Source organism: Chiloscyllium plagiosum, unplaced genomic scaffold, assembly GCF_037043375.1.
Source record: "Chiloscyllium plagiosum isolate Xiang-an unplaced genomic scaffold, Cpla_swu_hap1 HiC_scaffold_22, whole genome shotgun sequence".
NCBI lineage: Eukaryota > Metazoa > Chordata > Chondrichthyes > Orectolobiformes > Hemiscylliidae > Chiloscyllium > Chiloscyllium plagiosum.
The window spans coordinates 34,554,144-34,573,639 of record NW_028270160.1 but is presented as its reverse complement, the minus strand read 5'-3'; the positions used below and the strand labels follow the sequence as shown (position 1 = coordinate 34,573,639).

General features: G+C 38.1%; 1 protein-coding gene across 5 annotated transcripts in view; it reads left to right on the top strand.

Annotated features, from left to right (window-relative positions):
- The window catches only part of adam12a (ADAM metallopeptidase domain 12a), a 345,430-nt gene that overhangs the window by 44,439 nt on the left and 281,495 nt on the right, over positions 1 to 19,496 (top strand). For 4 of the 5 annotated variants that reach the window (XM_087998950.1, XM_043712617.2, XM_087998951.1 and 1 more), the window contains one exon: positions 7,890 to 8,023. The exons of the other annotated variant lie outside the window; for it this stretch is intronic. In XM_087998950.1, coding sequence (XP_087855076.1) covers positions 7,890 to 8,023 — 134 coding nt within the window. The remainder of the gene's footprint in view (positions 1 to 7,889; positions 8,024 to 19,496) is intronic. 5 annotated transcript variants of the gene reach the window in all.

Below are 19,496 nucleotides of genomic sequence, written 5' to 3'. Positions count from 1 at the left end.
CAACTCTGCTGCCAGTAGAAGAGAAATAATCTCTCACTTTGGAATGCTAGAAACCATGCAAACCAGTAATGTCACAAAGGAAATGGGACAAAAGCCAGTCAACTAATTGCACAGCCAAGAATCTTGAAAATAATTGCTTCGCAACCAGTGTCAATGTTACCAACTTAAAGGCCACATTATTCCATCATCGAATCTTCATGGAACACAGAGATTGACTTGTATACCATGTAACTGTTGCATCTTACTCAATTCATTTTTATAATCTGCATGTACGCATGCCGTGTTTATAGTTATCTTTTATTGTGTTTAGCAGCTTATAAAGTTACCCCTTCCTTAGCATAAGAAAGTCTGGTTAATTTGGCTTCTTTTATGGCTTAAATACATTTAGATTGTGAAGGGGTATCTATGAGGAAATTATTCCTTTTTAAATTCAGCTTGTTGTGACAAATTGAGAGGGGGCTGAATTAAAATGGGAAACTACTGCATGCCTTTTCACCTCGGAGGTATCTCATGTGGAATCAAACTGGGGACCCTTGTTTGGGGACCAGACATAACAAAAATCATTCTACTTTTCACAGGTAGAGCACTGCTTCCCTCAAGCTGAACATGCTTCTTTTTGTGTGGTGTTCGCTGTAACTTACACTCTGGCGTTAATCTTTCTGCTTGCCCGTCTGCAAATATTTCTTCTTGTTTTCCAATACGTTGTTCTTTTTTGATCTGGAATGTCTCTTAGTGTAATGCGAGCATCAACAGTTCCCTGTTAATACTTTCTAACTGATGGTTGACAAGCTCAGAGCTTCTGGACACTTTGGTAGCCTGTTAGCTCTATTGTTGAACACGTCCCTTTCTTTGAGGGTTCAAAATTTGTCTTTATGCCCTCCAAACTTTCTCCAGTCAGGCTTTTCTACTTCTCAGAACTAGATTTCAACATAGCTTGTAGAACTATGTCTTTACACTGATAACAGAGTTGCCACTCTTATTTGTTACAGCATTTTAATCAATTCTGTACCTATTTCAGAGTTTTGCGACTGAGACGGAAGAAATTCTAATTCTGTCTCATGTCACATTTTATTTCCTCAATAGTAGGGAGGAAGACTCAGAGCCATTCTAACTCAATCAGGAAAATCTAACTATATAATGTCTGCACAATGTTAGCTTCACACTTCTAATATCATATTTCAGCTCGTGTGTTTTACCAGCAAATACTTAAAAGTGAAATTAAGTTGCATGAGTATGACAAGCTGCAATTGTATAATAAATTTCACCAAACAGTCTGCTAGGAACCTGTGAGTTAAAATTTAATTCTAATATACTTTACTCCACTGTTTTTACCTTTTCCCAAATAGCTATAATTATAAATGGTCTCTAACATCAATATAGGTCTTAACACTGTACAAATTTTGCAAAATATTAATACAAACCTTTCAGATTTGGAACTAATGTCTGTTGCTAGGATTTTTTCTTAAAACATAAAGTATGCTGAAAAAATATTTTGCTTAACAAGTCATTTTAACACTTCTTACTCTAATATTTCATAATTTCTGCTGTGAAAACCATTTTTTTAAAAATTGCAACAAGCTGAGCTCTGCCTTTTGTTTCTACCTGTTACCATAGCATCAGGATCTTTGGCTGGAGATCAGTGGTACAGCCACAACAACAAAAACTATGTGTTCCTGTTATCTCTAGGTCTAGGCAGGCTGTCTTTAATAGAATGACAGGCAAAAGTGAGGACTGCAGATGCTGGAGATCAGAGTCTAGATTAGAGTAGTGCTGGAAAAGCACAGCAGGTCAGGCAGCATCCTGATGAAGGGCTTTTGCCCGAAACATCGATTTTCCTGTTCTTTGGATGCTGCCTGACCTGCTGTGCTTTTCCAGCACAACTCTAATCTAAACTTTAATAGAATGACACTTTAGTGCATATATTTATGTTGACAAAAATACTTTTCTGACTGCTATGGTGATTTAAATGTAAGCATGTTGAAGAAACTATTGTGTATTTGGAAACAAAATAGTTGCCATTTTATTATATGTGTCTTCAAAATTGTTTTGGTCTCTAAAATTCATTGTCAGGTTTTACATACAATGCGACCATTTTTGATTTTCATTTCGCAGATGTGAAAGACCTCCAACTGTTTTGGGCTTCTGTGAGCATGATCCATTTACAATTACAATGATGAAAAATGTACATTCTCATTTATTGTAGATTTGTGATACACGTTTGCTTAGGTATACAAAGAGCTGAACGCATGCATAAATTTGGATAAGATGGGAAACCATTGTGTGCATATGGGAATTTGGAGTGAGACATATTATCTTAAGCTTTTTGTAACCTTTTCAAAAAGTGATTTATGTTATAAGAAATAAAGCCAGATTTTTGTTACAAAAAGCAAAATCTTGAGTTATTATTTCTTAAAAAGAGCATGTTTTAAACATTTAGTGCTTTACCAGCAAGACAGATGAAACATCTTATATTGTACCCTTGGGCTAATCCTCTGTGTTTAGGGATGAAGAGAAATTTGTGGTTCAGATGTTCCTTTACAGCTGGTTTTATGACACCAGAAGGCTAAAATCATTGATCTATCCCATTTTGGTAAAATTTATGAAATACTTTCATGTACAGATGTGATATTAAGAAAACAGAGGAACAGTTATGCAAAATAATATATAATTCATAGGATAAGATACCTTCCCTTGTATTGTACTTAAACCTAATTGTTATAACATCGCAGTAAGGACAATAGGCAGAATTTATGACCCAGTGTAGTGGTGTGGAAGGGGAGGCTGGATGATGCCATAAAACTGAAAAGGTGAAGTGAAATGGACTGCCCGTCCATAGTCCAGGTGCTTCACTCAGGCTTGGGGAGTGCTGAGCATGGCCTTTTTGCCTAGAATTTAAGTGGCCAGTTAAGAGCAGCTTTCCACTATTTCTAGCATTCAGTGCGCACTGAGAAACCATTCTTCACTTTTCTCAGCAGCAGTCCAACCTTAAGATGGAACCAACCTGAATAGCCTCAAGGAGGCCAACTGCAATAACGTCCATTCTGCAGCCTATTCTACATTTACTTAAACACCAAAAATTTGTTTTTAAATAAGATTTAGCTTCATACATCTATGTAAGGTACATAAGTTTACTTCAGTGTATTTGAATCTGTTCTTATCAAAGAGATGCTTTTACTTGCTCTAGGATCACTCAATGTCTTCTGTTCTCCTACATAAATAATATATAGCTTCAGTATTTGATTCATATTTTGGTAAAAAAAAAAGCACAGATCCCTCTTCAGACATTTCAGCTAAATGGACTATTCTTGTGATACAAAAGTGTTGGAAAAGATGATGGTATTGGGAATAGTTTTCGGTTGCTCTAGACATGAATTTGAGTCTTCTCCTATGCTGCAAGCTTTTATATGGTTCTTTAGGCAATATCTGTGACCTTTATGTGTTTAATGTATTAAATATTTGAATAGAGGCAATCTAAGAAGAGGTTTATTTTTGTGGAGTTCTTCTGAGATTATGTCAGGCAGTTGAACTCCAGTATCATTAACAAAAGTAGAGAATATGGACTGCACCTCATTTTCACCAAGGAAGGAATTCTACATTTATCCTTTGGCCTGCAGTTTTAAAGCATAAAGTGCTGGAAAGAGTGAGGTTTGATAAACAATGATACAGGAACAGTACCTCCCTTTTGATATCTTTTAGAGTTAAGTAAATGTTTTGGTAAATGCATCTTAAACCTAAGTAAGAAATTAAATTAAGTTGTCTGTTATTTTATGACATCATTGCTCTGAAATTGTCATTGACATTTCTTTGCAAGCTATTCATCTTTGTAAAAATCAATAATGCTTTTGCTCACAAAACCAGTATCGACTGTGCCATTCAATAATTATTGAAACTTTAAGCTGTTGAAAATGTCTTTAAATTAAAATTGCTTTCTAGTTTTCTTTTCAGAATTGTAAAAAAAATTAGCAGCCTTTCTGCACTAACAATTGAAACTAACTGTAACTGTACTTTAAAATGTCATACTGTAGTAATAAATACTGACTACTTATCATATCTTCATTTTTAAGAACTCTCATCCTGTGAAATGTACAATGTAAAAGAGATCAAGGTAGATCATTAGTATCTTGCAACAAATACTCTACCTCCTTTGTTTTACTTCTAGCCACATATACCAGTATCTCAGCATCACTGACCAGTTAGCTTGAGAAAGTATGCTTAACATGTTGCATGCAATGCCTTAGCAATTGAAGTCAATGGTAATAGTGGATGTTTAATGCTACTTCCATGATGTAGTCAGCTTTCTAAGGCAAATGTGTTTGTTTTCATGGTATGGGCTGTATTTATCCAATTTCCTTTATAATTTTATTAAATCTGCTTCCACAGCCTTTCAAGCATTACAGTCGAAGTTAAAACATAATCTCCCCATCTCCTTCTAAATCTCCTTTGTAAATCTTTTGTCTGTTATCATCAATCTGTGTGTTCTTGTTACTCCCCCTTTTAACAATGGGAACAGTTTATCCTTATTTCCGCAATTGAAACCCCTTCATAATCACTTCCTAACCGTCCCTGTTCTAAGTAGATAAATTTCAGTATCTCCAGTCTCTCCACAAACCAGAGTTCCTCCTTTCGGAGAATTCTCCAGACCCTCTCAAGACCTCAACATCCTTCCTAAAGGGTGGTGCCCAGAATTGATTATAATGCTCCAGCTGAGGCCTAACCAGTGATTTATAAAGACTTGGCGTAACTTATTTGTTTTAAACTCTGCCTTTGTTTATAAAACCAGAATCCCACTTGCATCTTTTATGGCACATCTGGACTTCAGAACAGGAGAAGGCTACTTGGCTTCTCATTCAGCCCACCTTCATTTCATACCACTAAATGTCTTTGTAAAACTAAATTCCAGCAACCTCTGATTTAAGATTTAAATTGATTTATCATTGTAGGGGAGCTCCAAATCTCTACAATCTTTTGTGTGTAGAATTGTTTATTAATTTCACTCCTGAAAGGTCTTGCTCTAATTTCAAGATTACATCCCCTGTTCCTAGATCCCTCCCATCTCCTTTCAGCAGGAATAGTTTCTTTCTATTTGCCCTATCTGCTTCACTTAATATTTGAAATCTTGGATAACAGGTTTCAAAAAATGCAACCCTAGTTACTGTAATCTCTCCTTATAATTTAAGCTTTTATCATTCTAGTAAACCTAAACTGCACTCAGTCCAAGGTTGCTAAAGTTTGTTAAGTTTCTTTTTTTAAGTTGTTCTTTTTATATCTGAAGTTGATGACCTTACAATTACCCCTACTTTGGATTCCAGTTCCATGGTTTTACCCATTCATTTAATCCATTAAATGTCTGCAATGTCATGCTTTCATCTACATTACTGATACTAGTGCCGATCATATGTCGTTGGCAAATTTGAAACTATGGCTTTCTCTCTTATCATTTAAATTGTTAGTAAACACAAACTATCATAATATATTACTGATATCATGGAATCCCATGTAGATCCTTGAAGAACACCATTAGTCATTTTCTGTCAATTATCCTTTCACTCTGTTTCCCACCACTCAAGTAATTATCAAACCAGATCAATAACTTTCCTTCAGTTACATGGGTTTCTGATGAGGGACATCATTGAATGCCTCCAGAAATCCGTATAAATAGCATTGATAGACCTTATTTTGTACACTACTTCTGCCATTCTTTTGAAAAGCAGTTCAGTCAAGGTCACAAACCATGCTGTTTTTTTCCTAACGTAATTGTAAATAAAAATCAAGTCGATTTTGATATTCCCTTCAAACTTCTTTTCATATTCCCTTTTTGTAGCTCTTACTATCTACCTTGCCACATTTTGCATTTTTCTCAGTTTGTTTTATTCCTTTAAAGAATAGAGGCAATGCACGACACGCTAGCATTTATTATCCATCCCTCCTTGCTCTGGAACTGAGTGCTTGCTAGGCCATTTCAGAGGCAGTTAACAGTCAACCGCTTTATTATGGAACTGGAGTCACATGTTGGCCAGACTAGGCAAAAGAAGATCAGATTTCCTTCCCTAAATGGCATTAATGAACCAAATAGGCTTTTATGATAGTTCACAGTAGTTACATAGTCACCATTCAGCTAGATTTCGGTTTCAAATTTTGATTGCATTCAGATTTAACAATCTGCTATGGTGTGACTGAAGCTCAGGACACCACAGCATCGAAGGCGGGGTCACTTTACCACTATGACTGCACACCACCACCATCCCCCACCCCGATCTGTTTCTTTTTAATGCATTTTGCTTTATTTTCTCTTCCAGTTTTATATTGTCTCTTACCTTTCTAGTTATCCATAGCTGTTCTATGTAGGCATGTAGAGTTCTTGCCTCTTGAGAGTATTGATGGTTCTTTAGTTTTAACTTTTTCTGATTTTCTGACATATTGTAAGGAGACTTTTTTTCAGTTTGCCATAGACAGTCTCTGTCTCACCCCATTTAAATCAGCCTTACCTAACCAATCCTGTCTTAGCTGTTTTATACTTTTACCTTTCAAATGCTGCAGTCACTTCAGCCATATTAGAATTACTATTAAGTAAGTATTCTCATCTGTAGGTTCAGGAATTCAGGAAACAATATTGACATTTGTGGATAAGATGATAAATTATTCTGAATAGTGTGACAATAGGCTAACATGGCAACTAAGTAATCTAGAGTTGCAATTTAACGTAAAAGATGAATACATGTGTTTTGGCAGACTAAGAAAAGTAAATGTAACATTTTAAACATTGTTACAGCTATAGTACCTTGCCTATTTTTACTATAACTACAAAGGTTAAGGAATTACTCAACGCTTTTGGAGATAACATGTAAGCATCACCAGACGATTGGCTGGATGGCAAAAAAGCAGAGATTATGCATAATAGGTCTGTGTCTGATTGGCAGGATGCAACAAGTGGAGTCCCAGAGGACTCTGTGCTGGGGCCTCAACATTTTACATCAGTGACTCAGGGAATGAAGACAGGGCAACTAAATTCGCAGATGACACCAAAATAATAAGAAAGTATGGTGTGAAGAAGACATAAGAAAGTTGCAGAGAGATATAGATAGGTTGAGAGGCTGGATGAAAATCTGGCAGATGGAATATAATGTGGGAAAGTGGGACAATGTGACTACAACTTGCTGTTGTTCCATCTGGTCCACTCACTGAGAGAATTTCTTGCACTCATCATTATGTCAATACTGCTACTTCTATTTCTGGTGTATCAATTATGATAGTAAAAATATTATCTCTGATCTTTTATCTTCTTGCATTTGATAATGAAATATTTTTGTTGTTATTTTTCTGGGTGTGATAATTTTGTAAAAATTAAATCTGTTTTAGACACCTGCTTCGCATTGGTTCTCATTTTGTTAATGCCATGATGTTATGATTCTCCCTTCAACTTTGTCTTTCTTGCTTTCGAGGAGTGCAGGTCTTCCATGTGGTTTAGCCCTACGCAGCAAGCTGCATCATATGAATCAATAGTAGGATTTTACCCCCTACAATATATGGGCTGGTCTAAAAGTAAGCACATTAGCGAAAGGAAGAAATCATCCTTGCTGATAACATTTAGAAATATCCAGGGATGCAACTGTATTTGCTGGACGAAAGCTGTGATGTTTATATGTTGTATGGCAGAAGTTGGTTTTAATGAGGGAAATTTGTAGCATTGCTTATTTGATTTTAAGTCAGAGAGAATCTTTGTTGCAAGAATCTTGATAATGCATGGCTTAATATACTTCACTTTGCCTACTGCTGCAAGGTATAAACTTATATTTTTCGTTCTTGACATATAAAAGCCTGAACAATGTGTTACATTATGTACATTTAGGAGCATAGTCCATTTCCGATCTTTAACAATGATGTGTTTACAGGTAATACATTGTCCAGTAAACTCTCATCGCCTAGGCAACAAGGCCATCTAAAGCAGCTGCAACAATATGAACAAATAGTTCCTTACCTCCTGGATGGAGATCACCAGAAACAATCTAGCAACCTGCATGGAAAGGTCAGCATCTTTATTTTCCTGTTTCTAACTTGAAAAAGTGACCTATGCCTGATCCGACATAAATCATTCTTCATAGTGGATCAAGTAGATATAATTGCCACTGTGTACTTTTAATATCTTTCTAACATGACTTACAGTGCTTTCTGTCTGGATTTTTAAGATTAGAGTTTGTATCCAAAGAAAATTAAATATTGCCTAGTTGGGCAAAAACAATCATAGCATTTTGAGAAAAAAATTATAATTTCCAGTAATGTTTATATTAATGTTTAAGATCAGACACAGGCCATTCGACAGAAATATTCTAATTTTCACAGGGGACAGCATGCAGCCAAATCTGACCTCAGCAAATTTCATGCGGCTTAAGTTTACTATAACCTCTAGGCTGAGGACTGCTGCCCAATCCATTCATTATTTTCATTGTTACTTATTACTTTCCTGAGGATAATATCTTCCTAACATTTTGGTACCTTTACAAGTCTACTGAAGATTTTATAAAAAGACCAGTACCTGGTATACTGAGGTCAATGAATGCGGGCATGTAGTTGGAAAACTAAAACACATTCAATTAATGTAAAGTTTGGTATCGAGTACCAGAAGCTGGACTTTTTTCTTCTGTGCTCTCTAGTGTTTTTTTTACTGTTTCTTATCTGATGTTAGCGCTACAATGGTAGAATTCACTTTTAAATTAAAGTTCAGAAGAAGCCCAAACATGGTTTACACTACATAGTCAGAACTGAATTCAAATTGAAGTTTTGTGACCATTGTTATTCAGGATGTGACTAGTGATGTTCCTTAGGGATCTGTGTTGAAACTTTATTGCTGGAACAGCACAGCAGGTCAGGCAGCATCCAGGGAACAGGAGATTCGACGTTTCGGGCACAGGCCCTTCTTCAGGAAAGAAGGGCCTGAAGAAGGGCCTGTGCCCGAAACGTCGAATCTCCTGTTCCCTGGATGCTGCCTGACCTGCTGTGCTGTTCCAGCAATAAAGTTTCAACTTTGATCTCCAGCATCTGCAGACCTCACTTTCTCCTTAGGGATCTGCACTGGGAGGCTTTTCATGATATTTATAAATGACGTGGATGAAGGAATAGCAAGGAGAAATTTGGCATGTAATACACAGATCTACATCAATTCCTCAGAGCGGGTAATGCTAGGGGCTACTACCTGTGTGGTCCATGTAGTGTTCTACTTTGATCTCGATGAAGAATGGCATATGAACTATTCAGGGAATAGCCTGTGGTGCTGGCTGCTCTGGGAACCAACCTAAGTCTGCAGAAGCAGCGCTACATGAACACATTTCTCTCTCAGAGGGTGGCACAATAAATAATATAGATTGGAGCAGAAAGTTGCAATAGGGTTTTGATGGATTGTGGATTTTGTGGAAAATATGATATCATTCACTCTGGACCTAAGAAACATGGAACAAAGTAAAATAATGAGAAATTAAGATCATTGGATAAGAAAAGATATATCGGTCCAAATACAGAAATCACTAAAAGCTAGTGGACAAGCACAAAAATAATTTAGAAGGCTAGCAGAATGTAGAACTTTACCTAAGAGAGTTGGAATACCAAGGGTTGAAAATTGAAGAAGTCTTAAACTCTGGTTAGATCCCATTTGGAGTACTGCATCCAGTTCTAGGCATCATTCAGCCAGAAAGATATATCAGTCTTCAAGGCAGAGCAGTTCAACTTCATAAAATGATAAGACAATGAGTGTTAAATTATATTATCTGGGTACATAAACAAGATTTGCATTTTCTTGAATGTAGAAGGTACATTACTTGATTTTATTGCGGTGTTTCCAGTGTGTTTTTATTGTTTGGATCAGGATTCTGGTAATTTGGATTTACTTTATTCTTTTACATGATATAGGTGTCGCTGGCTCGCCCAGTATTTATTGTCCTCTTGATAGCTGACAAAGTACTCCCATTGATTCAGGACCTCAGAGAAATCTAGACATCCATCTGTAATGCCATACTTCCTACTAGGGGACACTCCATACCCGACCAACTGTCCTACATTTTGATGCCACACCTTCTGGTTGACTGTAGACATCAACAACTGCAACTTAGTAACTGATCGGAATGAAGTTCTATGTTTAAATAATGCTCAACCTCCTGAAGGGAGATCAGAGAAGATGTGTTTACTTTGCTTCACAAGTGGCACATGAGGAACAGGTCAACTCATGACTATGCCCATCAATGTCAGACCATCTTCCACATTGTGATAGAATCATTCCTGCCCACATCTCGATCATTCTTAGTGCATCAGCTGAAACTGTTGAATGGATTGCTAATCTCGACATTATACTTCCCAGCCATATGAATAGTAATAATTGAGGTGTTAAAGATGATTAAAGAATTTGAGAGAGTAAATAAGACAAACTGATTCATCTGATGGGAACAAGGGGCCATAATCTCAAAATTAGTGCTACACTTTCAGTCTCAAATCAGAAGTAATGTCAGGAAACAATTGTTTGAACAAAGGGTAGTGGAAATCTGGAATAAAATAAAGATCTGCAGATGCTGGAAATCTGAAACAAAACCGTAAATTGCTGGAGGAATTCAGAACGTTCTGAAGAAGGGTCACTGGACTCAAAATGTTAACTCTGCTTTCTTTCCACAGGTGCTGCCAGATCTGCTGAGCTTCTCCAACAATTTTGGAATTGTCATCTCAGTAGACCAGTGGAGAATTTAAAAATTGAGATTGATAGAGTTTTGGCTTTTCAAATATATTACGGGTTAATAAATGAGGATTGGTAGAAGGAGTTGAGATTCAGACTAACAATGACTGAATTAATTGGTTAAACAGGCTTGAGGGGTTGAATGGCCAACTGTTGTTTGTGAGTTGCCACCTGCAAATTTGATGTAGCACTGTCAAGTGTCTTTGCTGAAGTGATAGTGAATGATATAATTGATTGCACTGGAAGTATACTTACTTTCATGTCTATATGGAAGAGAAACTATTTGGCAGTAATGGAATAGCTTACTGAACTTCTTTTGGAGTGGATAGCAATGATCTTTGGAAGGAGGGCATTTTATAATACATTTCTAATATTCTTATGACCGTTACTATTTATTCCCATTTATTTTACCAACAAGTGGGACATTTCCTTATGATCACAAAGCTTAATAACATTTGCAACAGGATGCCCTAGCAATTTTCTTTAATGGGCCATTCAGTTGTTCTTCTAAGCACTTGCATGAGCACAAAAGAGTTACGACATAAAATATCAAATTCTGAAGCTCACATAGATAAATCTCTTTCTATGCTAAATTGCAATCTATCAGCTTCAATTTGATGAGTCCATTTGAATTTTTTTGTCTTGTTTTGCAAAAATACTGGTTTTGTAGCCCTCAAGTTATTTGCAGTCTGTAACTTAGATATCTCTGATTCACAGCAAAATAACTTGCGACTATGGTCTGCATTATTTTTTCCTTCACCATCATTCCTCAGGGCTCTATACTTGTTCCTCTCTGATGTTGGAAAGGTAGAACTGCGTGTTGTCTGCAAAAACATGAAGCCGTCTTTTAGTGACATTATCCACAGGCACAGGACTATTTTATACGCATATGTAGCTCTGCTTCATCACCACTGACTTGAAATTCCTAGCTGTCCCTTTGTTGTCAGACTGCATATTTTGGATGAGATGCTCTTCCTTTCAAAGGAATATTGATAATAATGAGAATATTGGGTGGAATCTTCCTAAGCTCTGTGCTATGACGAGAAGTTTGGCAAAATCAAGTGAGATTTCAAGAGTAGCCTTTCTCAACATCAAGACCAAAAAGTTGGATTTTCAACCAAATCCCAGATCCCAAGATGAGATGCTTACCAGTGAGTAAAGACAAGCCTATTAATGGCAATTTCTCATCATAACCCTCATTATTACCGAACCTCACCTCATTAATACCATTCTCCCACTCACTGGGTAGAAACTAAATGCAGTCTGAGCTAGGGACAAAACTGCAGATGCTGAACACCAGCTCACTACCTGCTCCTCCGAACGTTCATCTTCAATAGCAGGCACCAGCATTCCAGGGCGTGCTAAATAGGGAGTGACCAAACACATCCCACACCCACAGACATTGGCATCTGAAACATGCCAGCCTCCATCATCATGGCACATCTCCAGTGCACTTACAGTAAATGCCTGCACTGTGCTTTGGAGCCTCTAATTGCAATGCTCATGTTAGGACATTTTGGACAAGCATCCAGCTGATGGATTGAATCAATTTACAATCTCAGGACTCGCCACTCAGTATCATAGCATACACTTACTGAACGCCTATCTGGATGCTCACAGCATCCCTGGCTTCGCCTGGCATTGTCTTTTGGCACTATGCCCCCGCCCAGCCAAAACCTGAAGGCTTACAGTACATCAAAGTTGCTGTTTATCACAGACACAAAGTCAGGTAGCCTGTCACAGTTGTCAGCAATCAGTCAAGGGGATGAACATCTTGGTGTACTACGCTGTACTATGCCAATCTCACACCTACAGCGTGTGCCAATAGCCTACGTGGCAAACAGACTCCATGTGCTTCAACCAAATGGCTATATTCCAAAGTCGAAGGGGAATAGTCCTTTATAAAAGCAAGGGGTCTGCTGTCACTCAAGAAACCCTGGTACACTAAGGGCAGCATCTGTCTACATTCAAGGGTTTGCCACAGTCAGCCATCCACTCAGACTTGTCAGGATCTATAATCAGTCCGGTAAATCCAAGACACGTAGTTAGGGGAGTCACGGATCCTCAGTCAGTGAATTGTATGGAAAGTGTTCAGGGTCTGGTCAGTGATCAGTCAGGACTGTCCATCCAAGTATGTTGGGGGTTAAGTCACAGTCAGTCCTGAGATTATCAATTAATATCGGGGGAGGGGGTACCAGAGGATACTCTTATGGCAGGAAATTGGGGGGAATGAACACTGGAGATGAGACATAGCAACATGGGACGCAGACAGTGAATGACAGTGAAGGGAAAATATTTGACTTATGAGGGTGATGGGAGCTGAATGTCCATGGGAGGACATGGATGCAGAGAGAGGGTTTTGGGTGGTCACCACCAGTGTGGCCTGGATGAGGAAAGTATGCGTCATGATGATGGGCGTGGCTAAACTGTACTGACAGGCTCAAGGGGTAAGGATGAGAATTGCAGAGGGATCAGTAGAATGGGTATGCAGGGAGTGCGAGGTAGAAAAGTACATAGATGTTGGGGAAGGGCAGCTACTGATGACCAGACCAAACCTGGGACCATTATGGTGAGCACATTGTGTATTGTCTTCCATGATCTCTCCATTCCTACAAACAACCTACAAATGGAATCTAGTTACAATGAAAGGGGCCCAGGAATTCTGATAGCTAGCTCACCCCCTGCTTCTCCAAAGACTTCCCACTATCTACAAGGTACAAGTCAGGAATGTGATTGAATAGTCTTCACTTCCCTGGATGACTGCAGCTCCAACAATACTTAACACTCTCAAAATGAGCCAGTACAGAGCAGTTCACTTGATTGGCACCACCCACTGTCTCTAACATTCATTACCTTCATCATCAATGTACAGTAACAACGGTATACAACATGGGTAAAATGTACTACAGTAACTCATCAAAGCTCCTTCAACAGCCTCTTCCAAACCCATGATCCCTATCGGCTAGAAGACCAACTGCATCAGAAGCCTGGGAATACCACAACCTGCAAGTTCTTTTGCAAGCCACACACCATCCTGAGCTGGAATTGTATTCCTGTTCCTCCAGTGTCCTTAAGTCAAAATTGTAGAACCTGCTTTTTGACAGCACCGTGGTTACCTTACACCCCAAAGACTACAGTGGTTCAAGAGATCAGCTCACCACCCCTTTTTCCAGGGTAATCAGGGATGACTTTGCTACTGATTCTTTTTTTTTAAATTGAAACACTTTAAAAACAGAAGGGTGCTAAAAGAATTTATACAAGTTTGTAGGTCGCAGATTATACTCAGTTGGGACATATGTAATCTTGATAATGCCATTGTTTGTCCCTTGGTTTTCATTTTCAGAAACCTTTTGTTAGATACCATCACTATAAGTGGGCATTTTAAATGTTTTCAATATATTTTACAGTATCTTCTAGAACCAACTTGGAAGATTTGCAGAGTGGCTAAAACAGGCCATTTTTTCCCCAACTTATTTATGTGCAGAGACTATTAATGGCACTCTCAGGGAGTACTTGACTACTTAAAGTACTTCTACTCAGTTTACTTTTGCATTGATGAGAGCAAATGCACACTTTTCAACAGGAGCATCAGCTGTTTAATGTGTGTTAGTTGTCAGTTGGCACATGCCATCATTACTGTTAACATAATATTACTGCAACAGATTCATAGAATCCCTACTGTGTGGAAACAGGCCATTCCACCCATCAAGACCACACCAACCCTTGAGGGCATCCCACCCAGACCCACCCCCTTCCAACCGTGTAATACTGCATTTTCCATGGCTAGATACAGTGGGCAGTTTAACATGGGAGAACATGCAATCTTCACACAGTCATCTGAGGGTGGAATTGAACTCAAGTACCTGGTGCTATGAAACAGCAGTGCCACGGTGCCATCCCTATTACAATGTTTATGATCGGATATCACAGAGCATTGAATTCAAGAATGATTTTAATGTAGTTTATTTAGGAGCAGCAGTTTCTAAGCCGCATTAGCTAAACCCAAAAGCAAAGGCTTATGACCTGTGACAGGTTAGGATGATTTATTGAACGAGAGCGTGAAGGGACAGGTGAAACTGAATTTGGTATTAGGGACTGTAGTTTCTGTTTGCAACCTTCTGTTTTGTTCTCTTTCTGCTCAAGCTAACCAAGGCAGGGATCACTTTGAAAAGCTCTTTTTTTTTCTGCCTCTCAGAAGTTTGGTTTTTAACCTTTTCTCAGATAGTTTGTTTATACATGGATCATGAGATCCAACCTTATCAGGAATGTCTCTGCAAGAGACTTATCCTTGGCAGGGATAACAGGCCAGTCCTATGTTTCTCAGACAACAAACTGCGATGATAGCATTCTTCATTACATTTTTATAATATGTGATAAACTTATTAAAACTTTACAGTGATTTCTGATCAAATTCACCCACTGCTGCAAGACATGAAATTTTTTTCCATTTTTAGTATTTTTTTTAAAATTCACTCATGGGACATGGGCTTTTCATAGCTGGACCAACATTTATTCCCCATCGCTGGTTACCCTTGAGAATGTGGTGGCGAGCTGTCTTCTCAAACCGCTGCAGGCCATGTGCTGTAGGTATATGCACAATATCCTTAGGTAGGAAATTCCAGGATTTTCACCCAGTGACACTGAAGGAACAGCAACATACTTCCAGGTCAGGATGATGAGTGACTTGGAGAGGAACTGGCTGATAGTGGTGTTCCCATTTATCTGCTGCCATTATCCTTCTAGATGGAAGTGGTCATGGGTTTGGAAGGTACATCTAAGGATATTTGATTGAATTTCTGCACTGTATCTTGTAGATGTTACACACTGCTACTACTGAATGTTGATGTTGGAAGGAATGGATGTTTGTGCTGCAGTGCTAATCAAGTAGGTTGCTTTGCCCTGGATGGTGTCAGGCTTCTTGACTATTATTAGAGCTGCACTCAACCAGGGAAGTGCGAATATTCTATCACCTTCCTGACTTTAGCCTTGTGGATGGTTGAAAGGCAATGGGGAGTCAGGAAGTAAGTTACTCACCATAGTATTCCTAGCTTGTGGGCTCATGTAGCCACTGTATTTATTTATATGGCTAATCCAATTCAGTTTCTGATCAATGGTAAACCCCAGAGTGTTGATAGTGTGAGGTTCGGTAATAGTAGCACCATTGAATATCAAGGCGTAGGGATTAGATTCTCTCTTATTATAAGCAGTCTTTTCCTGGCATTTGTGTGGTATGATTGTTATTTGCCACTTGTCAACCAAAGCATGGATATTGTCCAGATCTTGTTAGATTTGAACATGGACTGCCCAAGTGTCTGAGGATATGTGAATAGTGATAAATGTTGTGCAATCATCAGTGAATATCCCATTTCTGACCTTATGATGGATAGAAGGTCATTTTTGATGCAGCTGAAGAGTATTTGGCCAAGGATATGACCCTGAGCAGAGATGTCCCGGAATCGATGACTGACCTCCAACAATCACAACAATTTTCCCATGACTCCATGCATTGGAAAGCTTTTTCCCCCATTTCCATTGACTCCAGGTTTGCTAGGGTTCCTTGTTGCTACACTGGGTCAAATGCAACCTTTAGGCCAAGGGCTGTCACTCTTACCTCACCTCTGGAATTCAGCTCTTTTGTCCATGTTTGAACCAAGGCTGTAATAAAGTCAGGAGCTGAGTGACTTTGGCAGAACCCAACCTGAGCGTCAATAAGTAAATTATTGCTGAGCAAAATATATTAGGTCATACATTGCAAAATGAACCTCTAGGAATATTACAAAAAGCATTAAAAATGGAGGAACTACATAAAAAGCAAGGACATTATACTAAATCATTATAAAACATTTGTTAGACTTCAGGTGGAGTAATGTGTTGTATTTTTGGGCAACACGCTTTCAGGAACGGTATTGAGGCCTTGAAGAAAGTTCACAGAAACTTTATTAGAATGGTATCAGGTATGAAGGGCACCGGTGACATAGCGAGACAGGAAGAAGCTGAAGTCACTGTTTTTTGAGCAGAGACCTTAAGAAGAGTTGTTTCAGAGGTGTTAAAAATCCTGAATTGTTTTGATATAGTAACTGAGAAGAATCCGTCTCCAATAGCAGCAAAGTCAATAACCAGAGGTCATGGATTTAAAGTGATTGGCAGCAGAACCAGAGGCACCAAGTGGAAGCTTGTGGTTTATACAGCAAGGTAATATGATCTGAAATGTACAGCCTGGGAGGGGAGTGGAAACAGATTCAATACTAATATTTAAAGGACAATTAGATGCATACTTGTTTGGAAAAAGGTTCCAGTGTTATGGGGACAAGCAAAAGGCTAGGATGAATTGGATAATTCAAAAGAGCTGACATAGATATGATGGGCTGAGTGAACATTCTGTGATTCCATTTGAATTTTGGCTGTAAGAAGGACATTCTCCAGAGGCTGCATTGCAGGATAAGTTATAGAATTTTTTGTTGTTGTTGTGGGCTGTGTGTATTCCTACATGTCAGTGAATGTGATGGAGGACAACTAAAAACAGGATGACATTTGCCCCAAGCCTGATTAACAGCACTGGACTTTACCTTTCCTTACTTCATTGATGCTGTCATAGCAAAGGATATTAATAGTCACATCTTCAGTGGGAATAAAGGGTTTGTAATTTGAATCTTCTTATAGTTTGAGTGTCAGCCAGGATTCTGTTGGTAGTACTCTCACCTCTGAGTCACAAAGTTTTGGGTACAAGTTCTAGCCGTTACTTGATTTTTAAAAAATCAGAACCTGGCACTGCAGGGCAGTATTGAGGGAGCACTGCAATGTAATATGATGCCATCTTCTTGATAGTAACATTCAACTGAAGAAACATCTGCCCAAATGGTTAGATGTGAAAGATCCTACGGTACAATTTCAAAGAGCAGGGCAATCAGCTCTGTGTCTTGGCCTATATTTCTAACTCAATCAACATCACAAACAATTATCTGGTCAATCATCTTGCCTCCTTTCATTCCTCTCTCCTTCCTTTCCTTCATTCCTTCCCTCCCTCATTTTCTCCTTCCTTAGTTGGTTCCCTCTCCTTTCTTCCCTCTTTTCTTCCTAGTGCAGTTTAATGGCCACCTAAGGACCCAATTGTTTTGTTCTGTTTAAGCCAATATTAGAAGTGTTTCCAGTTACTAACTTGAAATGGACATTACATTATGCATGTATTATGCATATTCCTTGCTGAATTTCAGAAGTAATTTGTTCAAAAAATGAGAAGTAATGGCAACTGTTTCTGAGAATATGAAAAAAGACTGTTCGATTTAATTTGGGGCTCTGAAAATCCCATGAGATGAAACAGATTTTCTCCTGGTCTGTGGTTTGCCAGCTGTGCTTCTCATTCTGAGAACTATGAAGACAGACACTGAGTGCAGTCTGTTAATGATAAACAGCAACAACTTGCATTTAGTTAGCAGTCTGTCAGAAAGCTCCAACATTGGTCTAATTAAGTTTCATAAAATACAATGTCTGATGTTTATGTGCATTTTTCAGACCCTAAGAACTCTCAATGGTGCAAATACTTCCAAAATCTGATATGAACAGGGCAATTTTACAAGACTTTAGTTCATTGCCTAAGTCAGTTACTGGACATCTGGGTCTTCACTTAAAAGAGCTTGAAATTGAACTGCTAGGATCCCCATTTCCAACAGGGAAGCAATTGAATCTTGTAGTTGTGCAGTTAGTTTGGAAAAACTTAGTTATAACCTTAATGGAAGATGCTCATTTCAGGAAGATGGAGCAGTGCCATAAACTGCATTTATGACTCCCTTGGAGCCCATGAGCTCCTTTAACTGACAAAGTTAATGGTTCCCATGCTATAGAAAAAGGAAGTGGAAAACATAAAGTAGAGAAAGAATAGATATAGTGAAAAGTGAAATACGCAGAATTTCCCATTTTAAACCAATTTCATTGGTGACACATGGTTTTAAACTGTATATTATTCATTAATATAAAGTTTTATTTGTGGTGATATTCACTTCTGATAAAGACTGTGAAAGTCAGAAAGGCAGAATAACTTAGAAATGAATTTATGCAGTTAATATCAGACACCATCTAATGGTCAAAATTTATTTGTTCAATATCTTAGTAGCAATCAACCATTCATTTTAATACATTAAACTAGAAGATAAAAGAAAACCATATGCATAAAGGTTTGCATGCTAACATTGTAAAGAGTGTTTTCCAGATTAATTTACCCTATGCCTTATTCTGATACCTTATTATGCTTTCAGTGGATCTCATAAACTGGGCTTGAAAAACCATCAATAAGCAAGCAACTTCTCAATCAGATTTGTGCATTTTTTGGTCTGTATGACTTTACCTAGTCCTCTCAAACTAAGATGTGCCGAATGTTCGTTGTATAGGTATACAAATCAAAGAACTGAAATGAATGATTTATCTGGGATGTAAACTTAGGAAAATACATATGCAAAAATTAAAAATCTTAAGATTTAAAATTTTAAAAAATAATATTTCAAAGTTAATATAAAATAAATAGAGAAAATGCTAGAATCTACTATTGAAATTGAAAATGATGGTAAGATTGAGAATAGCCAACATGTATTTATGAATGAGAAATCATGTTTGACAAAATCTGTTGTTGTTTCTTGATGATGGATCTAGAAGAATAGATAATGCGCTGGGAGTACAGATTTAAACCCCACTATGGCGGCTAGTAGAATGTGAAACAACGGAGGAGGCGATAGTCTACTGAGATTGGGGGAATGATGACTTTGTGAGATTATCATTGGACTGTTATTCCTGAGACCCA